This window comes from Acipenser ruthenus, chromosome 30 (assembly GCF_902713425.1).
Source record: "Acipenser ruthenus chromosome 30, fAciRut3.2 maternal haplotype, whole genome shotgun sequence".
In the NCBI taxonomy this organism is placed as follows: domain Eukaryota; kingdom Metazoa; phylum Chordata; class Actinopteri; order Acipenseriformes; family Acipenseridae; genus Acipenser; species Acipenser ruthenus.
This window is the reverse complement of record NC_081218.1, coordinates 13177692-13200761: the sequence shown is the minus strand read 5'-3', so window position 1 is coordinate 13200761 and position 23070 is coordinate 13177692. Positions and strand designations below refer to the sequence as shown.

General features: G+C 42.6%; 2 protein-coding genes across 3 annotated transcripts in view; one reads left to right on the top strand and one right to left on the bottom strand.

Moving 5' to 3' along the window:
* The window catches only part of LOC117397911 (protein kinase C and casein kinase substrate in neurons protein 1-like), a 35512-nt gene extending 20566 nt beyond the window's left edge, over positions 1 to 14946 (bottom strand). The window contains exons 1-2 of one of the 2 annotated variants that reach the window (XM_033996869.3): positions 14792 to 14946; positions 5800 to 5882 (exon numbers count right to left, since the gene is read on the bottom strand). The gene's annotated coding sequence lies outside the window, so the exon portion shown is untranslated. The remainder of the gene's footprint in view (positions 1 to 5799; positions 5883 to 14791) is intronic. The other variant, XM_059005050.1, reaches the window with a different exon arrangement.
* A 2798-nt stretch (positions 14947 to 17744) lies between these two features.
* Positions 17745 to 22046, top strand: LOC117426945 (small ribosomal subunit protein eS10). Its single transcript, XM_034911405.2, has 6 exons — positions 17745 to 17847; positions 19113 to 19262; positions 19800 to 19974; positions 20965 to 21042; positions 21417 to 21472; positions 21961 to 22046. The coding sequence occupies exons 2-6, from the start codon at positions 19113 to 19115 to the stop codon at positions 22000 to 22002; spliced, it is 501 nt and encodes a 166-aa protein (XP_034767296.1). The 5' UTR covers positions 17745 to 17847; the 3' UTR covers positions 22003 to 22046.
* The last annotated feature ends 1024 nt before the right edge of the window (positions 22047 to 23070 follow it).

Below are 23070 nucleotides of genomic sequence, written 5' to 3'. Positions count from 1 at the left end.
GTAGCTTGACTCTGGCATTAAGATTAATGCGACTCTACTAAATGGAAGTCATTGCAATCTAATTGAGAGTTTACAGGCTCTCTTGGAGCCCAGTTGACAGCGGAGCGCCTTGTCGCTGTCATAACCGCGCTGCGCACCTGTTTTACTGCCTCGAATCACACTTTGCCATTATTGCAATTGCATTGCTTTCTGAAACAAGGTGTCCCTGTTAGAAACACAGCTCTTTACTGCAAGGCAGCATATCTGACAGACTCTTGATTGAGAGCTGATGGTTGGCACTCGGTTGCTTCCACGTCTCAAATTCCTGGTCGAGCAACAAGTGATGGCTCAACGGGCCATTCTGGAGTCTTGCTGCAGACTTCAACCCTCAACTTTCCTGAAGGAATCAGAGGCAGAAATCAGACAGCAGGCTAGGCCATCAGGACAGAGCAGCACTAAATTCAGATCGGCCTTGAGGTGTTCGGGAAAGCACATGAGCTCACCCGTATCCCCCCTCCACGCCCCAACAAGATAGTTCTTCCCTCTCCCGTTGGCATAGCAACACAGCCTTGAAAGATCACGCCGGATCACGCTCGTTAGCGGAAGGTCAACGGAACATAGCAGCAGCCCCAGGGGATTCTGGGAATCGATAAGACAGCAACGATGAAAGGATGGGGTGTACACCAGTGACCTTAAAATAATCAACAACTCTTTTAGGACCATACTATGTGTGAACTTGCATTAATCCCAACAGCGTATTGTAACGCAATCACATTTCACTGTGCATAACTCAGCAGCGGTAAACAAATGTTCCTTTTTTAAATGTCTCTTAGATTATCACAACGGTTAAAGTAATTAAAAATCTTCAATCTTAAAATCATAAGAAACTAAGTCAAATAGAGGAGCTAATGCTTTCTCCACTGTACACATTGGGATCTTTATATGTAGAGATCCTTCAGTGACGGTTGGGTGTCATTGATGCTGGTATCCCAGGTGGAAGCAACCCATACAATCAGACTATGTATTTCTGGTAAGAAGCGAGATGAGAGTGCTCTGGGACCACTCGGCTGGAGTCTGAGTAATGCAAGCCCCAAACTTCAATCATAAGTCTTTGAAGTGCAGACCTCAATTATCACTCAGTAACTCTCGTGGGTGGGAAACAAGCATGGTTTAATTTCACTGATCCAGAGAGGGAGATAATGAGTTTACAGAACAGAAATGTAAGAGAAGTGTAGAAGGCTTGCTGTAAGTCTGAAATGAGATCGAGAGACAGCGATGGATGGATAATCATTCATTACAGCATGGTAATTGCTATGGCTTCACAAGTCAAGTTTTAAGCTTTGTTTGAGTCGCACGATCATGTTCTACAACATTGTGTTATTGTCCTTTGATGAACGCGGCAAGCAGCAATTCACATCTCAGGCTTTCCACTTATAAGACCGTTATATCCCCCTTCAGTCACTGCATGTATAATTGTACCATCTAAAGTTTCCTATCTATGTATCTATTTTATAATGCATAATGTTTTTGGTTTTTTTTTTTCCCAAAGTTTTGGCAAGACAACTTCTCAAACTCTGTAAGAGTTCTCACCAACTGTTTTCTAAAAATGTAATTAGAAAATCGCAATCGATGGGGATAGCCTGAATCCGCACAATGTAAGCTATAGAGTGAATACTGCGAGTAATCTGTGTGTTTGGGGGAGCTGTGGCCGCACACACACACACAGTCAGATGCACAGCCGTGTCAGGACCGGTTCTTTGACTGATTATTCAGACACAGTGTCTCTCTGACTGTGTCAAAACCACAATGAGACTGTGCTGCAGATACTCAGCCAAGGCCAGTCTGTGACAGACACTAAATCAGCCTGCATTCCATCAGACAACCAGCCCCAGTGCACACAATGCAAGCTCCATTCAATTCAATTCAATTATTCAATTAGACGGCTTTAAACGAGTCAAAACAATCACTGCTGAGAAACAGACTACAGCCTGAATTCAGATTTCGCCATGAACGAGCCCCAGGCTTCTCCATTCTAATGCTCTAATGGACAATTTAATGAGTAGCTGGATAGAGTGTGTTCTTGCTGCAGGTCGAATCTCGATGTTAAAGATTCAGTTAACCTGAGTGCAATCTAATTGAGAAGCAGGGCCAGTCCCCATATCAGCAGACCTGAGCTCTACAGATCTGGTAGCAGGAAGCTTCTCTGGTTAGATGCACACATCAATCACTTTCCACAGAACAGCCTATTGGCAGAGACACCTTCTAGGTAAAGACAGACAATTCCACTTGCTTTCCCTTTGTAGTTTTTTTTTGTGATGAGAAACAGCAGTGAAATGTATTCCGTCTTGCTTTTTCAATAACAGAATTGACAGTTATGTATTTTTTCTCAGTCTGTACGCTGTATTACTGTTGCATTTGCAGGTTTGTTTGAAGACTGTTCTTCTTTGCTTCTAGCTTTTGAATTATAAAGTGTTCTGATTATTGTTGATTATTACCGGTGTGATAATTAATAAGGAATCTGGTCATCTGATGCATGATGTCGTGGGGCGCCAAGGGAACCCCTGTCACCCCGTTTCATTTGAATATGCAAGAAAGGGTTGGCTGTACTGGTGTTTGTTTTGCAATGAACAAAGCGAGTACCCAAGGCGGATTTCCTTCCAGCGTTTTGTATTTTTAACTGTGACAATCCTCCAGGACATTTAATAAAAATGCCTTTGAAATCTTAACACAATCTCTTCCCACGTAGTAAAAGCTTTTCACGTCGCACATGTTAGCAAATGATCACTTCATTCTCAATTTCATTTATTACAGCACTTCATGAAACGTTGACTATGCAAGCAATAACAAAAGGCTATGTGTTGAATGCGATTGAATCATCACTGAATCAATTTAAAGCAACATTAAAACAAGGTTGATGTTTGAATTCACACAGTATTGTGCTGTTATCCCTGTTTAGTACCAATGCAGCACATACAATAACCCCATTACAACCTCAATACAGGATCATTCACAGTATAGTAGTGAGCCATATGTATTCAAGCATTCCTGTATTCACATTACAGAGGAACAACACATGCTTGTTTACCTGAGTGTGTCAATATCTTATGAGCACAGCATAATGGGCCACATTCACATTCATAAGGATTGGTTTGGTTTTGTTAGTTTTTTTAATACATTTTCCATCTAGAAAAGTCTATGAATATCAACCCTCACTGAATTATTGATAACAGGCTTTTAAAAATGCGAGTTCATGTTTTGTGAATAGGAGCCACTGTCACCCACTCGAGGCTCATATTCACAGGTGCTTTTAGGTCTCCTTTCTTTCCCCATTAGCTTTTTCATCTCTTTCTTTTCACCCTGTATTGCCATGTACACACACACACAGAATAGATTCCTCTCCTGTGCCCCCGTGCTCTCACCGGCCCTTAATATGGTCACCATAGCAACAGCGAGCCCATCCCCCTCCCTTTCTCTAAGCTCCACTCAGCTCGCATCAATCTGAGCAGCCCTGAGCTGTAAACAAGTTGAACAAGCTAGGGCTCTCTCACACGGCACTGCACATCCTCAACCACCTACGCTCCCATCCTCTCTGGGGTAAACGTCCCACCCTCTCGTGGGTAGGAGGTACAGCTGAACTCTAGATTGGGTGCACTCTGACGTGGTGGGATGCAAAACAAGAAACTAAACTGCTACCTCACTCCCCTAAGAGAAAGGGTGCTTCCTCTAGTCCAGGGAAGGGCTTGAGGCACTGAGACTGAACTGCTCCCTCTCTCACCCCCCTAAGAGAAAGGGTGCCCCCTCTGTTGAGCAAGCCATTTCACAAGAGCAGTTGTACCCCCACGCCCTCAACATGTTGCCCCAGAAGTGCATTGGTATCCCAAAAGTGATCTATTTGTTACCAATGCAGAATGAATGGGGGGGGGGGGGGGGGGGTTAACTGCTTCCATTTTAAAAACTGTTTTCTGCAATGGTGACTACCAAGACTGGTACAGCACTGACTGATATTTGTGTGCAGGATAACGGAGCAGACTGTGTCTGGATTTATCATCAAGATGAACAGGGAGCTGCAGTGGGTATGTAAGCCAGCCTGGGGGTGAGGGCAATGCGTTTAAACCACCTGACTGCAGCTCTGACTGCAGCTCCAAACAAACCAATATGTGTCGAAATGAATTGCTTTTGTTTTGGCCCAGCTACCAGACATTAATACGCTGCACACTAACACGCATGTTCCGCTCACATTTTTATGGCTCATCATCGCAGCTCTGTGAAAATGAATACATTTTTGATGACAGATGATATCCGTTTGCGGTTATGTGATCATCTTTTACTTGTGAGATTTTTTTAAATTTCTGAGTGGGCTTGAACTTAGCCTGAGAGTTACACACAGATCCTGCGTGGAGGAAGATAGCTCATTTAGTCATAGGCAAAGTTCCCAATGAAAAAATAAATAAATAATAAAAGTCTCATATAGAGGCATTAGTAAATTATTCATACCAGTATTCATAGTTAAACTCACTTGACTTGTTCACTTAACATTCTAGTAAATGAAAATGTATCTGTAGCTCAAATTGCTACAGAAATGTCCTTGCGTCGATGTCACTGATAAAGTTTTCTAGTCAAAAACGGGGTCTTCGAATCTCTAGGTTCTAGTGCTGTGTTGCTGGATTCCACGCCACATTCTGAACAAGGAATTCTCAGGACTCTCTGCTACACAGTGTTTCCCTACCGGATTGCTGGAATCATGTCTGCAAACCTCCTTCCTGAGACTAATCAGCGAAGCCGTTTCCAGAGAGTGCAGCTAAACCCTAACAGTATCTTTGCTAGCTCTGCTAAACCTCAGACACACCCCTGCTGAAAAAGCAACACCCCCAACGGACACGCTGGGGTCCCAGTAAAATACCAGCAGAACCATTAGCAGACCACAGCATCGGCAAATATTGCAAAGCGATCCTGATACGGTTGCACGCTGCAATGCACTGCCAGCTGTCTGTATTGATTCAAAGCATTCTGATACTGATCAGTGGGATTTCAAACACCTGTACATGGCCTGCCCATCGAGGACGTGACACAAGACGCAGAACAAAGTCTGTATTTCATGTTTACAAGCAGAGAAAAATGGGAAGAAATGACTTGTAGCAAGAGTAATGCTACACCTGGTAAAAAAAAAGTGTGTTTGGCCATACTGACACACCGTTACCGCTACTCCAGTGCCAACCCCAGCCCTCAAGTTCCCCGATCAGCCCAGGTACTGTATCTGTTTGAAGCAGAGACAAACTACGGTCCAATTGTAAAGCAAGTGCAAAGGCAATGTTATGTTCTTCTGTTCTTATACAACTGAGCTGCAAGAGCAAACGGTAAAGAGTGTTCTGAGTAAAATCTAGATTTATATCATGATGATTTTTTTAGTTTTTATATTGCACTTTAAAAAGGTATAAATCTAAATATGTGAATGGTCCTATTTGATTGTGATGTGTCCAGTGTGCTTTACATAACAATCCCATCACAGACTCGAAATACAGACATAGAGATTGGCTATGAACATCAGCCTTCCATCTGAAACAAACAAACAAGCGATGCTATAATAAGAGATACCGAGTGCTTGATGCACATTGTTGGCGATGACAGCGAGATTACAGGCACTCCCTCATGAAATATTTACAATGCTGGCCGTTCAGTCTCATTTAATTATCACAATACAGGTCTAATTAAACATACCTGACGGACGCTGCTGCACTATATAAAGCATTTTTCAGCCAATGTAGATGACTGCTCCCCGCCATGATAAACTGCCCAGCCCTAAAACACCCCAGTATTGCCTACCTTTTTAAAAAGTAAACTGCTCAGGTTTCCATAAGCCCCAGGGATTTCTCAATGACAGAATTCCTGCAGCTTTGACCTTTACCCTGTAAGAAAGGAGGAGAGACCCAATTAAAGGACAGACACATGCCACATATATGACACTCTGCTGAGTGGAGCATGTGACTCTGGTCACATCCACAACTATAAAACACTCCACAGTGAGGAATGAAGAAAGGACAAAAGAAACTCAATCACGCTAATGGAAAGGGTTTCAGTATTGGTTCACATATTTCAATGAGTGCGTGATGTGGACTTCACCCCCATAACTGATAAAGTGTGAAGGATCTCTTATTGGTTTCCTTGCCTTCATGACCTGCTGTAACTCGTGCAATTCATACCTCCGCAAGGCTAATGTCTAAAACGAGAACAATCAGAATCAAATGGTTTGTATTCGATTGCAATGATGTTACATCAAGATGAGCGAATACTGTTTAACTACTCATATATAATTATATACGATAGAAAATACTGTGTAGGAAGCTGTGAGATACAAGATGATTTTCACACACACACACATATATATATATATGTGGATTTCAGATGTTTTTCGGTTACAGCTGGCATGGAAATACAATTTGTTTGCAGAATATTTTTTAAAAACTATAATGCCATCATTTGCTGGTTGGTTATATCAATCTGTGTATTTTGACAGTCTTCTTACACAGCACTCACAGACAGTACAGTGGATATTAAAATATCCACTGTATTATCCACCCACCATCTGTCAAGACTTTTCTTTACCTCTTCAGAAGGTGGCAACGCAAAACTGCTGCACATACATGAAACACAGGGGAGTGGTGCTACACCCGCATCTCAAATGAAAAGGAATAATAAGAAATGGATAAATAGACTCAATCCCACGATGCCTGAAGGTTTAAATAGAAAGGAGTAGTAGACTATTACTATTACAGCATTAACTATGTAGTAAATGACATCACAAGCAAATTACTAGATAAATAAGTGTAGTTACCATGGCATCAAAAGCCTAGAAGTACCCCCACTGTCTGTTTTCAAATACACGTTGGGAAACTGGCTCTTTTGAGAAAAAAACGTATGTATATATGTTGGGCTCAATATTAATTCAATGAACGAACGCATTTCAAAATTAAACCTCAGGCAGTTCTGTTCCAGCGTCTCACTCACTAACAGTTTCGTTTCTCAGGATGCTCACACACTCACCCACCGGTTCCACGGTTCCCCAGATTCCAGCTGTCGTCCCTGGGAATTCCGAGCAGTACCAGTTTAGATTCTCACCCCTTGTTCTTTCTCTTGCTTGCTTTCACACTCTTTAAGTCAGCTCTCCTCTGTATGACATTCTGTGGCTAAATCTCTTTTTCCCCGAGTTTCACTTTCTCTCTCTACCTCTTCTTTGCTCCTTATCTCTCTCTCTACCTTTCCTCAGCGTCCCTGATTGTGTCCCTCCTCCCTCCTACAAGGACAGGAGATTAGCGGGTCAAAGATCAGCTCTGACATTAACGAGGCATTGTAGTCAACCAATCACCTTCCCCCAGGCTCTGCCTGGAGAGACTGCGGAATGGTTGTAAATGTGCAACCACAGGGATCCTGAGACACTGCCGTGCCAGTGTGTGTGTGTGTGTGTGTGTGTCAGAGAGTGAGAGAGAGTTTCAATATATCAGTACGAGTGAACACCTTACAGTAAGTGCAGGAAAACACAACAGTGTTACTCGAAACTCTACATGCTAATGCAATGCTCTCCTTTAGGACAGTGTGGTTGGGAGACAGTGCTCTGTCTTATAATGAGAAGTGCCAGTGGGGTGGCATTATAGGGCAAATGGAAGTCAGAACCATATCGCCTTCATAACTTCAGAAGGGATCCTAATACCTGCGGCACAGGGTGGTGGCAGGATGAGTTTGGAAAGATCTGGAGGACAGGTGGTTCTGAAATGGCACCACGGTGTATACTGGTTCACACCATTGTTGTACCGCTGCAGTACCATTTAGCCTTTGAGGCTGCCCTTGTGTTGCCCCTCAGTCCTGTGCTGAACCATCGTACAGCCACTGCCATTCAAGGTGATCGCTTGGCAAGCGATTGATTAAACATGCAATATGCCAACAAGGGGATGATGCAATATTCATGTACTTATATAAAACTCATACTCCCCCACACACTAACTGCCCTGCCCCTAGGGGCAGTAAACTCTTTCTCAACTCTTTTAATGAGCCAAATTGTCAAAGTACACTTTGGACATCCTCTGTGTTAATTATTATTATTATTATTTCTTAGCCGACGCCCTTATCCAGGGTGACTTACAATTGTTACAAGATATCACGTTATTTTTACATACAATTACCCATTTATACAGTTGGGTTTTTACTGGAGCAATCTAGGTAAAGTACCTTGCTCAAGGGTACAGCAGCAGTGTCCCCCACCTGGGACTGAAACCAGAACCCTCCGGTCAAGAGTCCAGAGCCCTAACCACTACTCCACACTGCCCCACACTACTAATCCAAGAGATATATTCAGGCTTATTAGATGGCTGTCACATAAGGCAAGCCATGGTGTTAAAGCTGGATTAGCCCCCTTGCTTACACTGGGTCACAGCTACAAGTTACACAGGCAGGTAGAGCGTCAGTTTAGAAGCTGAAGCTTGTTACTGATCTACAGGTTACAGCCACTTCACTAGTAAAGTACAATCTCAGTCCACTCTGCTTTGCATGGTTCAGGCTCTGGCGGTCTGGTAGTGTTGACAGTATCTGGAATGGTCCGTAGATACATCTCTGTGGACAGTGTTCTGGGACTCCTGGACAGACCCTGTCTCATTGCGAGCCTCTCTGTTCCCTGAATGCTCATTAACAGTAAGAGACAGTGGCAGGCACGTCGCATCCACGCAGCCGTGCCCCCGCCGGGCAGCAACACAAGCGGCCGGGCACAGTGAGGAGCCTTCACAACATCACAAGACTTTGGGATAAAGTTTCAAAATCTGACACAAGAGCCTCATTGAGTCAGCGGTAATCGTTTGCTTAGGCAGAAGCTAAAACTGGATACATCGCATATTGCCATACAATAACCTTTATTTGATCTTCAGTTTATCCAAAGAACATTCATTTTCTATAAATTGATGGCCACCTTGTGTGCATTGGAACACATGGCAAAACAGCTTGCCAGCCAGCCTCAGTTCAGCAAGTTTCAGAGCAAGTCACACCAGCCGGTCCCTTTGGTATAAAAATACAAGTATAAAGAACCGTGCACACACATACAGAGGGTACTCATAATCACAAAGCAAAGACACGTTACCTGAAAGGTAAAAGCTATTCCTTTCTAATAGGATGATCCATTCTGCAAAAGGTAGCAGGTATGTGTGTGTGTTTTTAACATTGGAATTAGTTGCGGTGTTCTATGCACGGGATGACATCACAGAATAAGAGGTACTGGAATTCTGGCAAATACTGCACTGTGATTGGTTGGTCGCTGCTATGTGATTTATAATAGCTTTAAATGCCTAAGTTGAGGTGTGTCTCTCTAGAAACACTACACCAGGACTGAACCAGCTCTCACTCCCACCTGTGTGGCTCTCAAGATTCATCCCTGGAAGAAACACTCTAGCAGGCAAACAAACCAGGGGCAGCCAGCGACAAGGATGTGGCATCCTGCCTACCGAAGCCTATAATTAAGAATTACACTCCGAACAAAACAGCACACCCACCTGCCTTTAAAAAGAGTGTCTACAGTCCTTGCTGCTGGATTCAGAGCCACACAGACTCCTGGCATAGATTACAGAGCCTTGCAATGAAAGGGCTTTGAATGTGCATCTGTAGAGTGACACAGTATTGGTAATCATATGAAATGTGCTGGTAATGTTACACCAATTTGCAGGAGGTGACATTGCCATATGTACAGTTGCTAAGGCAACTCCACTTGGCCTTAGGCGTAAAATGATAAGGCATGTGCTAGAAAGTATGGAGAAGGAGAAATGCAGTAAACAGTAAGCTTGTAAAGGAGAGTAGTTTGTGGTTGGTTGCACCTGCGTGCAGTAACAGCTGAGTAACTGATTTCTATTGCTGACAATTATAATTAGTAAGATAACAGAAACAAACTGTAGTCAAGCAGTCTCTGAGCTACCAGAGTATAAATACCAGGCATGGAGGCGACACAGACAGAGAAGCTCCCAGACCTCCAGATCATCGGGACCATCAGTGTATCAGTCCGAGTCTCCCAGGGGGTCAGGCAATCTGATCAACTGCCTAACTCTGTTAATGCTAGTGGCACGTATTGTGTCTAAACAGAAACGTTCAATGTAGAATGTAATGTGGGTATTATCACTGCATTACATGGAAATCATAAAACTTGACAATGCGATTCTATTTTAAGAATGGATGTTATAAAACTCAGAATGCCCCCACCCGAAAACGAACTGCCCTGTCCCTCTGGGACCCCCCCCCCCCCCCCAGTTTCCTTGATTCACATCTCTCAGAAAAGTTCCTCCTTTAGTTCCTAGGGGCTGTAACCCCTCAACTCACTCTTTTAATAAGCAGGCTCGTCTTACAGCAAGCAGGGCTTATCGAATATTAACGTCCCACTGCTTCTACCGCTCAGGGTGACTATCCCTGGAGCTCAGACCCCCCGACATGACGACCTCAACCCCTCGCTGCCCGGAGCGCTCCATCTACACCCTGTCCCACTTCTAGAGTTACACTCTGCACAGCTCTGTGGTGCTGCAAACCTGAAACCTGTATATTAGCAAAGCCAGCGACACTTTGAACTTTCTTCATCATCCTTATTAACTGCCCGGCGCTGGCTCTCCAATTTCCCTCTGCTCAATAACTATTGACCGTGTGTAAATAAATGACGACGCAATCCCTTTAAAGGGGATGGCAGGAACCTTTCAATTCATTTCTTAAAGGGCAGAGTCTCCTTGGCTTGGATTACGATGACTGATGTGTTGAGTGTGTGTGTTAAGTGAGCGGGTGGGGAGGGTTGTCAGCTGACATGTCACTGAAAATGAAGCCTTCCAAATAGCAGAATGTGGTATCCTTGTTTCTGAAGTCTTCGGCCCCATTCTCTATTGATTCTGGTAAGACTTTGCATTCAGCGAACATCTTTTGCCAAACAACTACTGGGTTCAATAATAAAGGAGTAACTTCCAGGGTAGGTGCTTTGTTTTGGTGCTGTTTGGTTTTTAGTGCCAGTGCTGAGATGGCTCCAGTCTTGGTTGTTTTGAAGCCGTTTGTTCATTACTGGTTTTGTACCGACACCGTTAACAGAGATGCCTGCAGCAGCTCCAGCAACGCTTCTGTTATTCTGGGCTAAACAAACTGCGTCACAATCCCAGGTGTAACTCTTTCAAAAGTAATTAACACAGAGAAAGAAAACGCATTCTATCAATGGGGATATCCTATCAGGCAATTACCAGCTAATAGGCAGAGCAGATGATTCAGCACTAGAGCCTGCTCCCTTCACACACACCTTTCCCCTGGTGCAACAAAGCAGCAAACATGACCACTGGAAATTGGCTCACAACATTTATTATTATTATTTGTTTATTTAGCAGACGCCTTTATCCAAGGCGACTTACAGAGACTAGGGTGTGTGAACTATGCATCACCTGCAGAGTCACTTACAACTACATCTCACCCGAAAGACGGAGCACAAGGAGGTTAAGTGACTTGCTCAGGGTCACACAATGAGTCCGTGGCTGAGGTGGGATTTGAACCGGGGACCTCCTGGTTACAAGCCCTTTTCTTTAACCACTGGACCACACAGCCTCCTTTAGGTGCGTCATACAGCACTGCAGGGTTTCACTGAAGGAAATTAATAACAATACAAACTTATTACTGTGCCATAATGAGAAGGCACGACTCGATTTGGTAAGCTCAGAAAACTACGATGCAATCACACTTTCGGTTTACTTTGTTCCTTTATTTTTATGTCCCTTTAATGATAATTTAACTTACTATGCAGGTTACTATGGGGAAGTGGAATAGATACTGAGGCAATGGGACCACGTACCCACTATTTAAAAAGACAGGGCTGCAATAAGATGATTGTATTCCTTCATGATCACACAATAAGAAAATATTCAGTGCAGCAAGCATTCGGAAGTAAGCGACGCGCCTGTTTGAAACAAGAGTTGCTGAACAGACTACTCCCCATTGACTTTGCACATGATCTCTTCCTGGCAGACTTGTGCATTAATGTTCAGCTACATCCACAACGCTGCAGTTCTGAGACAGGCTTGAGGTGCCAGAATTGGTTTCATTTCCTAAAACTCTAACCGTTTAAACCCAGAACAGGAAACACCCCAGCTGAGCTTACAATACATTTCCACCGCACCCATGTGTATGAGACTACAACACTAATGCGAATATGGAACTAGCCTATGAATAAACACTGAATGTTAAATAACTTTACATTTACTAATGTAAAACCATTAAAGCCAACATCCAGTCATGCACAGAGTTTACCCACTTCCCATTTAATGAAATCAGTGTTACTCGCTTCTACTCTCCTGTGATAAGCAAACTCTGGCTGTGCCAAGGGTTAAAGCTGAGGCATGTTCCAGTTTATTATATAAAGAGACTCTGTGCATTTAATGATGGGCCGAATCTCTTCTGATTACCCTTTAACCCACGATGCAGCACGACCCCCTGACTGACATGCACATAATCCCAGGGCATCTCTGCGTACCCTTAGAGCCCACCATGAAAACCACAAAGGTTTACCCGCTTCTACACCTCTGCCAACATCTCTCTATTTCACATGCATCTGATAACATATAGAATTGAACTGCATTAACCCACTTCCCAAGGCCTGAGAGTCTCGATTGCTGCTTTACTCCAGTGGGTGTCTTTTGGTTACAGCGTATGATATGAAGTCTTTTCCTCTCTGCAATGCAATCGTGTCTGCAAGCTCTAGATGTAAAAAGAAAAAAAAAGCCCAGGAAAGGATGTCTTCTATTCCTAGTGTTGAAATGGCTTGGTATTTAAAGTGTACAGTCATTATTTTTAAGAGGATGTGGCATAGAAACTGCAAGTTAAGTGCTTTTCATGTACACTTAATACTTAACAAAACAAAACACAGGAACAAATAAACAGTTTAAACAAAAAACCTCTCTCTCTCTCTCTCTCTCTCTCTCTCTCTCTCTCTCTCTCTCTCTCTCTCTCTCTCTCTCTCTCTCTCTCTCTCTCTCTCTCTCTCTCTCTCTCTCTCTCTCTCTCTCTCTCTCTCTCTCTCTCTCTCTCTCTCTCCAAACAAACAGTCATTGTTCTCGTTTATATCATGTGGCCAGGGGTTGATTGATCAAACAGTCATTGTTCTCGTTTATATCATGTGGCCAGGGGTTGATTGATCAAACAGTCATTGTTCTCGTTTATATCATGTGGCCAGGGGTTGATTGATCAAACAGTTACTCAAGCAATCAATCAAAATTGTTTCATTTACAATGATATCATCTGCATCTTGAATCAAGACCCTATCAATGAATGGAGTGCACATGCAATCACATGCTGATAATGACCAACTTCGTTTTTTTTTTACAATCACCCAAACACTGATCTTACATACAGGTTTTATTTTGAGGGTTGTACAATGACTGAAACGCGGGCCACTTGGGTTGTCTGGAATTCGTTATCAGACCCAGAAGCTTGAGGTTAAAGCAAGTAGCTTTAAATTTCAATTTCTTATTTGCCTGACTTTGCCTCTAAGTTGATTGAAATCACTCAGATACTGTGGGGTTTTTTTTGTTTTGCTTTTTATAAATCTGTGTTCGCTTCTACAGTAGTTTCCTGCCATAGATTTCTGTAAGGCTACACTAGCCATCTTCCGAGATGTCAGAGCCAGCGCCATCTCGTTTCTGGTACTACACTGGCTGTAGCACTCCATGGTGCTGGTGCTCACTAATATAAACACACTCACTGTAGCCTGATCTAGTTTACAAGTCTATAGCAGGCAATTCAAACTGAAGAGCAGCTACTTCACTCAATGAAAGCACCTGAACACAGACCTGTTTAAACACTGGGATTCCACCACTGCATTTCTTTACGAATAAATAAAACCCAATTGATCTCTCTTCTTTAATCCTCCTCGACGGGTTTATGGTATTACACTAGTATCCTATTCTTTATATGCTGATGAATACTGAAGGACGCACAGTCTATATTCAACTTCCAATGAATCCATAAACAGACTATACTGTAAATCCATACAGACCGTAATCATTTCTATTCGTTTATAAATTCCCCATCAAGATTTTTTTTTTTTGTAAAATGTTTAATAAATATAACACATTTAGAAAAGTCTGCAAGGTGTGAAAGGTTGCGTTTTCTGATCTTTTCAGACATCACGATAACCTCATTGCATACATGCAGCGCCGCTATCCATTCGCGTAGAGCACGGTGTGTATGAGGTCTATTTATGTACTACAACAGTTTGATACAGCACTACCTCTACTGTAAATAACTGAACTGTCTTCTATACACTAACCCTCCTCTGCACTGTGCTGCACTGTTTACTGTGACAGGCATTGCAATACAGGTTGCATTTGTGTTTTTCCACCGAATCTAGTTATCACAACAGGTACACATTCTTTAGCTAGATCTGTAGGTCAAATCAATGGGAAACTCTACTTCGGGTATTATTTGCTTGTTTTAAATCAAAATATTTAATTTTCTTATTTGATAGCTCGTGGTTTGGTTTTACAGAAACCCTGCTTCTCTATTGTATTTGCTAGTCCCGTATAATTAATACATCACATGCCCCGAAAACGATTTCTCTATTAGAAAAAAAAAATGTAATAAGAAATATCAATACAAACTACATTAAAAGGGAAAAATAACGTCAACATAATAAAGTCAACACAGGTAATACTATAACAGGTGAAACGTAAATGCAACCCTCAAATCGTAAAGGGTAAACCAGTACCAGTCTAAATGAATAAAATACACCCGAATGAATTTGCAGGCATTACTTTTTTTTTTTGTATAATTATTGACTTACCCGATGCGGGTTGCGGCAGTCCAGCTGTATGGAGCGAAAGCTGCCAGCCTGTGTTGCAGCGACAGAAGGTGACCCCGCTTTGTAAGCGGCCCAGCTGCATCCGCGAGATCTTGATAAAAACAGCGAGGGGGAGCTGCGCAAATTTGCGGTGCATATTAATAAGATGGGCGGGGTTTATGCGAGACAGCTTATACATATTAATGATTAGCTTGTTTTTAAGCAATGTAAAACACCTCTAAGCGATAAGCAATGACAGGTATTTATTACCTGACTCCTAAATAATACAAACACGTTGAGTGCAAAAAAGTGCAAAGCTATAAACGGTCAATCATATCATTCATAACAACAATATATTGGTTGGTGTGTGCGGTATATTATATAAGATATTGCTATTATCGTTATTACTAATAATATATGAATTATTAATAGTCATATTTATGATTAGGTAAACGAGTATCTCTGAAATGCATTTAACGTTTTAGCAATTCAGTTTTACGTTTTGGTTTACAGTACCTTTTTCAATATTTCTCAATGTTAAAATCCTGAATGAAGCACACAGTTAGCAAATTCACGTTATTGTGTGTGTGTGTGTGTGTGTGTGTGCGTGCGTGCGTGCGTGCGTGCGTGTGTGTGTGTGCAAATTCAGGACGTGGACATATACATGAATATTTATAACAAGAAAACAATTAATGTTATCCATTGCAATGCGTGTGCGTGTGTGTGTGTGTGCGTGCGTGCGTGCGTGTGTGTGTGTGTGCAAATTCAGGACGTGGACATATACATGAATATTTATAACAAGAAAACAATTAATGTTATCCATTGCAATGCGTGTGTGTGCGTGTGTGTGTGTGTGTGTGTGCGTGTGTGCGTGTGTTGTTTTTCTCAGTCGGGTAAATTGGAGGCGGGTGCGCTACAGTCTCCTTGGGAACGTGTAGAGGCAAGGCAGACGGATGCCTCTCTCCTATCTCTCCTAGGACGAGATTCTTTTCCCTAGTGTGGGGCTATTTACTGTCAGAAGATGCGCGGTAGCCGAGGAGAAACTCTGCGCGATCATCACTACAGTAATGGCCATAAATTAATGAATAAGGGCAATCTATCCCCGTTTGCTAATGTCCCTAGTGGTCATTTCCAGTTTAGAAATCTTTATCTTCAATCTACACTGTAAGGCTAATATTAGAAACAGCGACATCAGATACCATTATCTGCAATTCAGCGTCCATATTTGATTGCACTTAATATATTTTAACCCAGAACACAAAACAGAAGTCATTTTTCAAGACATGCATGGCGACCTCAAATGGATCCTCATATGAGTCTATCATGCATTTGCGTCTTCCATATGTCCCCATATAGACTAGAAGAGAGTTTTTTAATCCGTCGCCATATGAGGTTGCCATGCATGTCAAAATATTCCCACTGTGGTCCTATCAATGGCAGTCTCATACCACAGTGCCTGCCCTTGCCGCTCTCATCGACCGTTTAGTACATAACCTTTGCCACCCTGCGATGCCACTGAAGATCATTTAGTGACAGGCTAGATTTGAGTGACAGCATAGTCTGAGCGTTTCTCGCAGACAAAAAGCCGCGAAGAGCGCAGGTCCCCTTTCGTGTCACCCGTTAGCCTCGTTTTAATAACGTGTGAAAATTCTCATTGACTCTTGAGAGGGAGAGAGCGAGCGCAGTGATGCACGATTCTGAAAGCTCCGGGGAAATGCAGGCTGTTCTGCAGCAAACAGTCAACACCCGCTGACAGTGAGCAACACAGCTGAGTGACTCTGCCTGTTGCAAAGGCTATATCGACTTCACATGTGTTGGCAGTTGACGTGGAATAAGCAATGCCTGTACCATATCACGGAGGGGGGTTGCTCTCTTATGCGGTCCGCAGCTGGGAGGCGGTGAGCTCTGATTACAGATCAGTGCTGATTACAAAGTGGAGCCCAGCGCTAGGGCTGCGTCGGGACTCATCGACCGGATCTCAGCTGCTAATTCTCTGCCAGGGCTTCCATTAAGAGAGGATTTACTCCTTCCAAGAAGCTGCTTTGATAACTAGCATTGTTATGTTTCAGTGACATTAAACCCCTTCTGCGATTAACATAATGGTTTCTTCACTCTCAAATTAAGAATCTATAGTTGGTCCACAAGTAATTAAAGGTGTCCATATAGCACCTTCAGAGTCTACCGTATTAGAAATGAAAAACTCATGGGAATTCCTGGGCTCATCTGTAGTGTTCTATAGATTCAAGTGAGATGTGGAACCCTATCTAGTATACGTCTAAGATTATTTGACATATTGCCAAAAGTCTGAATCAAACTCTCCCTCAGACAAGTCGTAGTATCAACATTAATACTGTGAAGACATGTATCTGACAGAAAGGTTCTAGCTGACAAGAGCGCACTAAACGGTCGGTCTGCTGCTGTTTGGCTTGGCTGAGGGGGGTGACTGTGCTTGCAGTCAAACGCGCACCAGCAATGCAGTTATAGCGACCTCTGCTGGCGGGGAGATGAAAGCGTTGTTTTAATTTTTAATGTATTTTATTTTCTAGAATAACTGGAGGTTGGCTAATCTTTAAAATATGACATACATTTTTAGGGTTACCATATGATTCTATGTACACTAGGACAGTTCAGGCTTTTCAACTAACATCGCAATGCATTCTGGTACCCACCTCGGGTACGTTTCACAGAAGGACTACACTTACCAGAATGCATCGGGGTATGAGTTCAAAGCCGTCCCAAACTGCCCTAGTGTAGATAGAGGCATATAGGGAAACTGAAATGCACTTTCTTTCCCCAAGTATAATATGCTCAACAGGCAAACGTCAATAAAAAAACACTATTGAAGTATAGGGATGCAGTATGTAGCATGAGTCAATGCAGTTTGCGAAAATGGCTAACCACATAAGGAACTGTTCTTTTGCATTCCGTACAGCATGTGAGATATGGCGCCGTCCTCAGTGACGTGCTGTCGTACGTCAAACTCCATTTCCTGCCATATAAATCTGAGCTGTGCGCATGCTCCCTCCTTTCCGGCTCCGGTTCCACAGCAAGCTGTAGAGGTAGGCGATAGATCTCGCTGTTTAATCTGCATCGTATCGCTAACATCGTACCAAAATAACCATTTTCCACCGTATTCCGGCGTCCAGTTTGATTTAATAAACGCATCTTCTCGGTTATTTGTGAATATTCTGTTTTGGCAGCACAGAAAAAATGTTAACATACCGAGCCTATGAAATGACTAGGCCTCTGCAACTCTCACTGTTAAAAATGTAACAAAAACACTGACGCGAGCTCTTACCAATCAAGCCAGGTGTGTTAAAAAGAGTTATTCAGTTAGGAAATTGTAACTTAAAATGGCAGTAGGGTGACTTTTACACAGACGTGCTTCATAGGAGCCCATCTGAAATGTCTAATGGCTAGTGGTTTCAATCCTATGTGACCGTGTCGATGCTGTGCATTCGGACTGTCCGGTGGTTTTCGGTTTATCTGTTCTCAAACCGAGACCCCCACACACGGTCCGGTGTCAGTAATGCTACGGTAGTATTTTTAGGGGTTAGTAGTTTAGTCCAGTCCATTCGACCCTGCCTGAATGCTTATTACACCCTTTCTCCTGGACAGATTTTAAATACCTTTGGTTATCGAATTAATTGACCAGTGTTGTCTTTAAAGCTGGTTGCTTTTGTTTGTGCTCATGGCGCCCGTTTTAAACGACTCATTTTTTTACAGTATAGAAACACTGTGAAGTATTCCTTCCCCACAATGGGCCTAACCGAGGACTGTCAACATCTTACAATCTAAGACTGAGAAATATTATTCTATAAAACACACAGTGCGTGATAAAAGTACGACTGTTTTTATGTCAGTGTCGTAAAGGACGTGCTGGCCAATACTGTCAAAACAAGACAGCAAATGCTTTACAACAATTAAGCGTGTTACGTTGGCGCTGTGACATCTTTTGTATGTGTTTTGCATTTAAACATCAATAGAGGTGAATGAGGGGAACTGGAGACTTTAAGTCTTTACACTTCTCACTGCAGTGTTCATAAAATACATGTTGCACTGTTACACTTGTGCCCAGAAGGTGGGTGTTCTGCTGGAGGGTGTTCAAACGATTTCTTCAAGTACATTTGACTCACTCAAGTGTTAGGAGGAGGAAACTGACAATCTGCATGATCAGATCCAGTCTGCCAGTAAATTGTAATATAAACCCTGTTTTTGTGCACCTTGTTGCCAAAAAAAAAAAAGTTAGCGTGTTTTTAGTATTTGTGGGACACACACAGCATGTCCCTTGTACCCCTTTCTCAACTCCTCTGTTTGCCTGCAGATGTTGATGCCCAAGAAGAACCGCATTGCTATCTATGAGCTCCTCTTCAAGGAGGGGGTCATGGTGGCCAAGAAGGATGTGCATTTGGCCAAGCACCCCGAGCTGGCTGACAAGAACGTGCCCAACCTGCACGTAATGAAGGCCATGCAGGTGAGGCCCGGGGCACCAACAAATACAGAAACGCAGCACTGATGAGCACAAAGACGGGGTTTGAGTCGGATTGCTAACGTTGTGTTTTTATGGTCATGTCAGCAGCTAGCTGCTGCAGGATCCATTTAAAAGTGGCTTGCTGTGGCTGGATACCTTGTGCTATATCAGGGGTAGGCAGCTTCAGGCCTGGTGTGTCTTTTCAGTTAGGATTGTTAAATGTATAACACTCGCTTACCACAGTGCATCACATCATGAAGGATTAGACACTGTGTGTCCTGATCTGAGTGACGCCCTAATGGTGTAGCATTCAGCCACAACAAACCACTGCTTAAACGTTTCATTGCATGCCCTGTAGTGTGAACACGGAAAACTAAGAGCACTGGTGTGTCCTGCACGAGTGGCTTGCTGCTGGTTGCTGCATAGCGTCTTAAGGAATACATGGTTACTCTAATTTGTGGAACTATGTGCCATCGTTTAAGTTGTGAGTGCATCAGCGTACGAGTTTATAATCCTTCCCCTTTTTCCTGTTCGGCACAGTCTCTGAAATCCACCGGCTACGTCAAGGAGCAGTTTGCCTGGCGCCACTTCTACTGGTACCTGACCAATGAGGGCATCCAGTACCTGCGTGACTTCCTGCACCTACCCCCTGAAATCGTACCAGCTACCCTCCGGCGCCAGACCCGCCCTGAGACTGCCAGGCCCAGGCCTAAAGGTAGGCAGAGCACCCCTTGAACAGCCACGTTCTTTAAACAAGAAAGCTTTTCAGGTCAAGTCACGGAAAACTGCAGCAATGGCAACTTTTATACAGGCAATTGTCCTTTTGTAGTGATTGTGAAATGTTGTATTTGGTGACCCTCTGCCCAATAAAATGTCCCTACCGTGTAACACATTACATTGCACTGCACCGGATCTCTTAGTGGCGGAGCAAAGAATGTCAATTAGAACATTTGCCTTCATTTACACATCCATGTATGATCAGTTTGGTATAATTTGTTATTCCTTGCTTTGATTCATGGTGGTCTTCAAAATATGTCTCCTTATGCATTGTTAATCTCTTGAATGGGAGAAAGGTGGCTTACTCTAGAAGTGTCAGAATAATCTGGGAAGAATATAAGTAGGGACTTGGGGTGTTCATTGTTTTAAACTTAAACTTGCACTACAGTGTATTATGGCTAATTTCAATATTAAAGGCATTTTTTCATAAAAGGATTGTATATTTAATTGTGTTCAAAGGGCTTTTCAAATGTTAGAATTTAATCTTGGACTTGATAAATGATTACCTGTAATGAGAATTTGAATGGTCATCTGTAAATGTTTGTGATGAGGCTTCGCTCGAGATGACAATTGTAGAATCTGGTTTTAGCAAAGTTTAAAATCTGCCTCCAAAAATGCAGGGATGTAGGTAAACACAGAGCCACGTCCGTTAATAAATCATTCAAACCTTTTTTTTTTTTTTTTTTAATCAGTTTTTGGAACGCTGCCTGTTATCTCTAACCTGCTACAATTGTCATTTCAGCGCTTTATGAAAGCTGTCCCTGTAATGTAGTTACATTACAGAAATGTTTGATTCACTGCTGCCTGTGCTATTAACTACTACCACTCAGAAATGAAATATTTTGTACTAGATCTAGAATTGAATCTACACAAACAGTAATAGAACTCCACTCTTGAGTGTGTTAAAGCTGGTCTTGACTCTCTGCAGGTCTGGAGGGAGAGCGCCCTGCTCGTCTGGCCCGTGGAGAGGCAGACAGAGACACATACAGACGCTCCGCAGCTCCACGTAAGTGCACAGCGCCCTTTCTACACACTTTTTGGTGCATTATCTGATCGAACCAGTAGGAACTGAATAATATAAGAAGCTAAAGGTTCCTTTGGCAAGCGAGTGTTCTGCTGGCTCTGCTAGTGTCAATTTACCATTAATCCAGCAATGCTGGCATTGATCCTGACCCCAGCTGATGCTCCCTAGAATCTGGTTTCAAGGAGTGATGTGTGTGACTTTGCAGGTGGTGTGCTTATCTGTACAATAGGGATATCCTGCACCAAGCCCACAGGTATTCTGTGCTTTCAGCCAGGTTATAATGAGCCCACAGCAACCACCCTGCGAAATAGCAGCCTGTCCGGGATAGTTTTTCATTTCTTTAACCTCTTTCACAGCTGGTGCTGATAAGAAGGCAGAGGCTGGTGCTGGAGCAGCAACCGAATTCCAGTTCGTAAGTACAGGGGGGGGAAAAATAAAAAATCTGTTCCTGAAATGTTGCAGGATCACTGCAATAACGGATTTGAATGTTTAACAATGCTCACAGTTTTACCCTGATATGGAGCGAGTCTTAAATTGCTCTGTTTTAAGTCATGTACCTGAATTCAAGCAGTACTGTTCCAGTGAAGATTTGGTACACCTAGTCTGTGGATGCAAGTGAACATTAATGCATCTTTTAACAAATGTGACCCCTGATGATTTTAGCATTAATTTGATGCTGCACCAGTTTGTCTTAAAGGTGTAGCAGAGTACACATGCTTACTAGCGCTGTACAACCAGCCTCCCTGTATTGTAGTGGGAGTTGTGTTCTGCTGTGTTCAGGCTCCAAGGTTGTATAGAGCAGTGCCTCTTAGTAACTAGTGATCCAGCAGTTTTTATGATCATGTATCTTGTCAGTGTTACTAACCATTGTTACTAACGGTTCATCTCTCTTTCTTGCAGAGAGGTGGGTTTGGACGTGGCCGTGGACAGCCGCCTCAGTAAATTCTCTCTTGCATTCTGTACAATAAAGTTGGATAAAAAAACAACACATTGCCTGAGTGTTTTTATATTTCATCTGTGATACGAAGTGTGGCAGTCTGTCAGCGATCAAGCTGGAGGTTGTGGGATCGAGCAGTCAGGAAAACTGTTCAGTTCTACCAGTCTGGAAAAAAAACGACTCCATCATTAGATCAAAATATCTAGAAGGTGAAGCTCTAGGAGAATATTTTAAAGCAATTGTAATGTGAAGTTATTGCATACTATTGACGTATGCAAGTACATATCGCAGATTATTATATTGAAGTACAGTAATTGGTAACACATTTGAACTCGCGTATTCAGCAAAAACTGAGCTGTTTGGTAAAATAATGCTTTAAAAAATATTGAATGTGAACCAATGAAGTTTTTTTTTATTTTTTATTTTTTTATTGAAATACTGTATGTTCGTACTGCAGTTACCACCCCTGGCCAGCAGATGGTGCAGCAAGACCAATGTCTGGACGGATGTACAGAAGCGGTGCATCTGTACTTACCATGGTTAAGACTGACTTGTACTCCAGTCTGTTTAAATGTATAGCTTTGTTTCATTGAACAATTAATTTAGTTTCTCCTAAGAAGAAACTATAAATGTGCTTTGTTCAAGGGGAAATATCTGTGGGTTAATTTCTTTGCAAGACATGGATTTAGTCAGGTCTTTTTATCCATGGACTTATGCATTATTAACTTTTACTGGATGCTTCTCTGTTCTAGACCATATCAATTCATTAATAAGCTAAACCATCCCTTTCATGGACAGCAGTGATCCTTTTAGAATGCAATTGGCTTCTCGTGTTCAGCACCATCCACATTTCCAAGAAAGTTTAAAGGTCATTTTCATGTGCTCCCTCTTATCAGTGGTATCCATTGTTTTTATGCAAGCTCAGCACAGTTGGAGTGAGGATCTTTGGTTTGATTTCTTCCCCTGGAGTTGCATACAGCAGGAGTGCTTTTACCATTCTAGAATTCACTTTTGTTTTTGTATTTATTTAACAGGCTCCTCTGGTCATTGTAAGATATTTGTTTTGAATCATC

Coding starts and splice junctions, on each gene's coding strand:
- LOC117426945 (XM_034911405.2), top strand. CDS start 19,113: ATGTTGATGCCCAAGAAGAACCGCATTGCTATCTATGAGCTCCTCTTC. Junction 19,263..19,799: donor ACGTAATGAAGGCCATGCAG/GTGAGGCCCGGG, acceptor TGTTCGGCACAG/TCTCTGAAATCCACCGGCTA. Junction 21,043..21,416: donor CAGACGCTCCGCAGCTCCAC/GTAAGTGCACAG, acceptor CCTCTTTCACAG/CTGGTGCTGATAAGAAGGCA.